Here is a 6,700-nt window from a genome sequence, read left to right as displayed (position 1 = left end):
AGCCTCAAACTAATTTCGGTACTTACGACTAAAGTGAAACTGTCAGTTTTTCTATCAAAGTCAATGCAGTGCATATGAATGATTAAAATGCCCCTTCATGTTTATTAGTCAAAATAGATGGATTTTTTTATCTAATTTTTTTAATTTATATTTGTTGTGTTACTTGATGTGAATAACTATTAAATTTTATAAAAACCTAGCTTTAATAAAATTTACTATAATTAGCACAATCTAGAAAGTAAGAGAAAAACATGTAAATATTTTTTGATGAGAAGAAATGCTTATATATAAGGAGAAGGATATTTTTATCCATAAAAATTAAAAATGGAGGTAACTCAGCCCTTTATTCAATTTTGAAAATTTTTGAGCGCACTCCGTTAATTTGGATGGAATAAAACTAACAGTTTTAATTTAATCGTAAATACGAGAACTAGTTTGAGACTTTTTTAAGTATAAGGAGGTAAAATAATTTTAGGCATAAGTATAAGGAGGGTAAAATGTATTAAACCCTAAACTATTTTATGTTCCTATCCTTTTATATTCTCAAATGTTTTGTAAAAAATATTAACTACTAAATATTTGGTTTAGGTTTACAATTTTTCAAAATTTCATCGTCGATGCTCTAATGCACTTGCCGCAAGGAGTAGTAGTGGTGGTTAAGCGATAAGTGCGATTACAGACATGTGCATTAGTGTATTAGTGCATTATAGATTGTTGATGAGTAGCGATGTTTACATGTTCCTGCTCCTAGAGTGCATAAGCTAGTGTTAGCTCTTGTATTACCTCCTACAGAACATCAACCATCACTAGTTTTGTTACGATTCAGCTAGTTATGACTTTATTTTTTGTTTTAGAAGTAGTTTTTGTTTTGGAAGAATAGGATTTTTGGCAATTGCGTTTAAACGTGACTTCCTACGTTGGAATGCGATTATTGAACACTTGCATACGTTCGCAAAAATAGAGAATATGTTTAGTGCGTTCGAACGCGTTCGAACACTTGCACACATTTGCAACGACAGAGAACGTGAAATCTGTGTTTGAACGCGTTCGATTACGTTCGAAGGCAATCGGCGAACTATATTATCTTAAGGTTATCTTTTAATTATCTTAGGATTATCTTTTAATTATTTTATTAATAGGTTAGCCTCTAAATATGTGGAAGGTAACCTAATTGAGGATTATTGATGAAATATTAGAGTTATCCTTCCCAATTCTCTCTCTCTCTCTCTCTCTCTCTCTCTCTCTCTCTCTCTTTCCTCCAACGACATTCAATCTCGGATGTCGTTTTCTTCCTCTCTCAATCTGACCGTGCCCTCTTCCCTCTCAAGGATCAGTCCACTCTCTCCTCTTTCGTTTAGCTTAATGCTCTATCCTGCTACCATAGCCACCATCTTCCACAAAACCCAATCAATGTTTTCCCTATTCTATTATCCACGTTCCTCATGCCACCTTCTAACCCATGGTTAGTATTTTTCCCATAACGTTTGATCTACAAATCCGATCGACATGATCTCAATTGCATTGGATTCCTTACTTCAAGAGGAACAATCTTCTAAGTTATAGATCTATTGGATGGTTAGATCTCCCGCAGATCTCCTTGAAAGTTCTGCCCTAAGAAGAATTTGGGTTGATCTTCAGATTATTCCATTGTAATTATTCCTGAACCTATCAAGTTTCTTTAGGTAAAGGTAGAGGTAAAGGTAGAGGTAAAGGGAGAGGGAGAGTGAGAGTGAGATAGAGATAGTTATAGCTACTTCTATGATATAGCAGGCTACATATACTACAAAGCAAGCTATATCTACAACAGAGTAGGATACATCTACTATAGAGCAGGCTATAAAGGTTATGATTATAGAGGAACAGTGAGCAGATGTAAACATACTTACTTCTTGGCTTACATACGAGCCATCTACTTCTCATGACCTAAGATTGTATAAGACGAAAACAAAAGAAAAAAACCACGGCATATTTGATTTGATGTACTGGGCAAGTTGATACATGTTTATGAACTTAAAATGTTTTGATGTAAATGTTTATTATTCAAATGAAGCACTTATATGTTCAACATTTTCATTTGTTCAACCCAGCATATATTAGTGTTTTAGTTTTACTAACAAATGCTTAAGTATTTGTCAGCATTTAACATGGCAGTTTAAGTTAGTGTTTAATTTTCTTAAGTTAAAATGGTAATACATAAAATGCTAAATAGATCAGCATCTTACTTTTACATAAAAACATTTAACCTAGTAAAATGCTTAGTTGTTCAATGATTTTCTTTTAAACTTAGTGTGAAATAGATCTATTTTGATATTTCAGTAGAGAGGTGGTCTATTTCTGGTAAATAGTCTAGTCAAAAGTTTCAACTTGTCCTATATCACTTTTAGTTGCAATTATATAATTGTAGAAGCAACACTTTACTTGCATGCAGAAGAAGGAGCCTCATGGCCATGTGGCCACTGATAGAATGCTATAAAAATTAAGCACATCTCAAGGCCAGATGTGATGGCATATTAAATAATGTTGGGTGTATCTCTTCTTCTGCACTACAATACTTTAGAAACAACGTAAGTATGAAGACGTTTCCTTCTGCACAAAGTCAAACGGACAACCTAATGAACGTTATCTGCAAAAAGATTTCTATTAATACTCTCTGCCAATATTATCTGTTTTTCACGTTCCTTAATCCAAGTGGGTGGTAGAATAAGGAAAGAGATCAATCAAAGAAACCTATTTAGAATCACTGATATACGATAAGGAAAACAGCTTCGGTATACCACCCTAAATAACAAGAAATAAAGACTAGTTCCAAATATATCGTTTGTCATAATATCGACGACTTATTTTGTTATCAACTGTTAACTAGAAGAAGATCTTCATTTTAATTAGATGCGAGTTTTAAATAATCTTTCGAAAATTATTGCTCTTTTTACTTGACAATCATTAATCTATTGATGATGTTTATATTATTTATTAGGAGAGAGGACTCAAAATCTGCTCCTAATATATAATCTTTGGGTGTTGTTACTTTATAATTACTTTTTTATTCACATTTGACTAACTCTCTTCTTTGCTTCTCCCACTATCGTTCTTTAAGCTAGTGGTAAACTGCTAAGAATTCGGATTTATTTCGAACCTTTTCTCTCCTTATATTTATTTTCCTAGGTTAACAATTGTTTTCTCAATATTTGTAGACGTTCTTCAATTTTATGATAAATAATGGAGAGGAAATTTTTGAGTTTGTTGATAAATTAATTGTAAATAAAAGTGGAGTCAGGCTTCTCTTGTAGCACATATATAGCGAGCAACACATAATCTTGAACGAAAGAAGATTTTGGCTGAAAAATAGCACTGTAAAAAAATCTGGATAATGATCTAAAGAGCAACAGCCAACAAAATTCTTCCAGAACATGTATGAATAAAATAGATAACACCATCACCGTCATCATAATTAACCATAATTATCAGCTTTATCCTTGTTATAGTCACAACCTTATCATTATTATCAACAACCCTAGTGTCAAAATATCATTTTTATTTTGCAATAGTCTCTCTAATTTTGCTTTTCTATCACCTGCATGCTCTATCACAGTTTATAAAAATTTGAATTCTCAACTCGGCTCACAGTCGAGCTGAAAATTGTACCGAGAATGAGCCTTGATTATGAGAACTAGATAATATAAATATTCGAGAAACCTCTAGTGAGCAGCAACCTCCTTCGTTGATAGGAAGCTCGAGTACTAAAGTTAAATAAATATAAAGCATAAAAGAATTATTTACCTTGATAACAAAGACACCAAGGGTGTAAATACTAATGTGGTATAAAAATACATCAATGTTCATGACTAGCTGAGTTCCTTGGTTTGATTTTTGAGTACTCGACCAGTTTGTTGTAGTCAACTCGATTTTTTATCCAGTCGAATTAATTCAGTGGAGATTTTCACATGACTCCTCAATGCTCTAGCATCCAATTATTTGTAGGTGACACATAATTAATTGAATTGAATAAACATAGTTAATGAAATCCTTCACAGTCAAAAACTTAAGGTTGAAGAGATCCAAGAAAATTAAATAATATTGCATGAATAAATGATAGGTTTGTTTATTAGTACTAGATGCTCCGCATAAACTTCGAATTTTAACTTTATCTTTATCATAGTTCAAGTACATATCTATCTATTATTATTATATAAAATTCGTCATACCGTGTGCTTTAGATGGTGGCTTAGAATTTGGTTACATTTTTATGCTATATGGATCGAACTGATCGCCACATTGTTCTTAGGTTCTGCCTACCTAATATAAATCAATTGTCAACGGTTTTTTTAATGAACTCATGGAGGTTTCTAGCTAAAACTCTCTTAAATCCTTTAATTGCAAATTTAGAACCTACTAATTGCATAATATAATCAAACTAATGGGTCTGATTTCCTATTTATTATCCTAAGAATTAATTACAATCTATATGCTACGTACGTTGGATCAAAAGGTGACAAGTTACTCAATTTCGGAAATTCCTACAACCAGCAGTGAAAATCGATCAACGTCATAGGAGACAGAGAGAGGAATGCTAGCTGTGCATGTTAAATTAATTATAACCATGTAAGTCAACTCAATGCGGTGAACAAACCAAACCTAGTGGAACCCGATAAGACCAAGTTTGTTTACGTTTGAGTCAATCAAAGGGAGACTAAGGGGATACCAAGTTATTCATATCAATCGGCTAGCTTGGATTCCAATTACTATAAACCCGAGAATTATTAATGGCAATCTTCTAAATGATTAAGAAAATTAATTTATTTTAGTATATTCTAAAGAATAGCTTATTAGGTATGAGCTGTGATGGTCGTGCAGCACACTCCTATCACTCGAGCCACAAGCTAGTTAAACAATATTTTGAGTATTGATAAATCTGAACTGCTAGACCTCTACATCCCTGTAGCATCATTTGAGCTCTATATAAACTAAAACACAGCTATCTTAATCTCATCACTCAAACTACAGGAAAGCTATTCAGCTCCAGAGCAACAAACCAAACTAGCTTGCTATGTATAACTTCCATGTCTCCCTTCTCTCCTTGCTTCTTCTTTCTCTCGTCATCTCACCACCCACAGCTACTGCACAGCTGAGGCAGAACTACTACGCCAACATCTGTCCCAATGTAGAGTCCGTAGTCCGTGGAGCCGTCATTCGGAAGATGCAACAGACTCCCATCGCCGCACCTGCTGCCCTGAGACTCTTGTTCCATGATTGCTTCGTCAGGGTACGTGAAATTTCCTTTTTGTTTCAGCTGTTTATTTACGGTTATCAATCATATAAGGACAGAGAGATGATTATGACATGCATGCAGGGCTGCGACGCGTCGGTGATGATCATCTCGCCAAATGCAGACGACGAGTGGCGCAGCCCGGAAGATATGACGCTGAAACCAGAAGGGTTTGATGTAATTTTGGCAGCTAAGGCCGCTGTTGACAGTAATCCCCAGTGCAGGAACAAGGTGTCTTGTGCCGATATCATTGCCATTGCAGCTAGAGATGCAGTTGTCCTGGTAACGATCAAAAGACTCAAAAAGTTATTAAGACTTATCTGTTTGACGAGCTAGCTCCTACGTCCGATTGTTGATATTTGATACACCTGTGGAACACTTGTCGCAGAGTGGAGGACCATTCTATCCTGTCGAGCTTGGAAGGTACGACGGTAGGATATCCACGAGATCCAGTGTTGTTCTCCCTCACGTTGACGCCAATTTGGATCGACTTAATGCTATGTTTGGTGCCTTTGGTCTAACACAGACCGACATGATTGCTCTATCTGGTAAAAATTTTCAGCACATTTGTGTTACACTCCAAATATATGTTGATGTACATCTACATAAACATTAAAAGGTAGGAATTATTGCTAACATATTGATCCATGCATGATCAGGGGCTCATACTATCGGTGCCGCTGGTTGTCCTAGTTTCATTGATAGGCTTTACAATTACGCACCAAACAGACCAACAGATCCCTCCATGAATCCTGGATTCGTCTTCCAACTACAACGGACATGCCCGAGAGTTTTTAGCCCCGCTGCATTTGCCTTCTTGGATGGAACTACTCCGGCCAGGTTTGACAATGCTTACTTCCAGAATCTCCAGCGAGGCATGGGGCTACTTGCCTCCGATCAAGTCCTGTTTACTGATCCACGATCGCGCAACACCGTCAACTTGTTTGCCGGGAACCAGCAAGCTTTCTTCAACGCATTTACAACCGCCATGGGTAAACTTGGGAGGATCGGGGTGAAAACAGCTGCGAATGGAGAGATCCGACGGGATTGTAGATTCCCAAACTAGATTCGATTAGCAGATACTGTAGCAAGAGAATAAGCAAATGTTGTTTCATTTTCGACTGGTTTGCTCTCCTTTTCTTTCATTCCTTCTCCTTTGGATTGCAGTGTTTGTTGTTCAAGTGTTGAATCTGAATAAGCTTTTGAAATTTTTTTCTTCTTTCGAGGTGAATATTGGTATTTCATTAAATGAAATAAGATCATTAGGTTCTTGAATACTAGTCCTTATTGATGTTCCGTATTTCCACATCGGTTGATGAGATCGATCAGAAAAGCTGTTTTCTAAAGAAGATAAAAGAAATGGCCAATGGTAGGATTCTTCACAAGTTATTTATCTCCCAAACTTATTATCTTACGGCTGTCAAAATAAATGAGCAG

General features: G+C 35.6%; 1 protein-coding gene across 1 annotated transcript; it reads left to right on the top strand.

Annotated features, from left to right (window-relative positions):
* Nucleotides 1-5,044: 5,044 nt before the first annotated feature.
* Nucleotides 5,045-6,329, top strand: LOC140800207 (peroxidase 45-like). The gene is made up of 4 exons (XM_073154881.1): nucleotides 5,045-5,260; nucleotides 5,348-5,545; nucleotides 5,652-5,811; nucleotides 5,923-6,329. The coding sequence occupies exons 1-4, from the start codon at nucleotides 5,045-5,047 to the stop codon at nucleotides 6,327-6,329; spliced, it is 981 nt and encodes a 326-aa protein (XP_073010982.1).
* Nucleotides 6,330-6,700: the final 371 nt, after the last annotated feature.

Source organism: Typha latifolia, chromosome 1, assembly GCF_019914945.1.
Source record: "Typha latifolia isolate L0001 chromosome 1, TyphaL0001v2, whole genome shotgun sequence".
NCBI classification, from domain to species: Eukaryota; Viridiplantae; Streptophyta; class Magnoliopsida; order Poales; family Typhaceae; genus Typha; species Typha latifolia.
The sequence above is the reverse complement of the archived record's forward strand: the minus strand, read 5'-3'. Positions and strand labels throughout refer to the sequence as shown.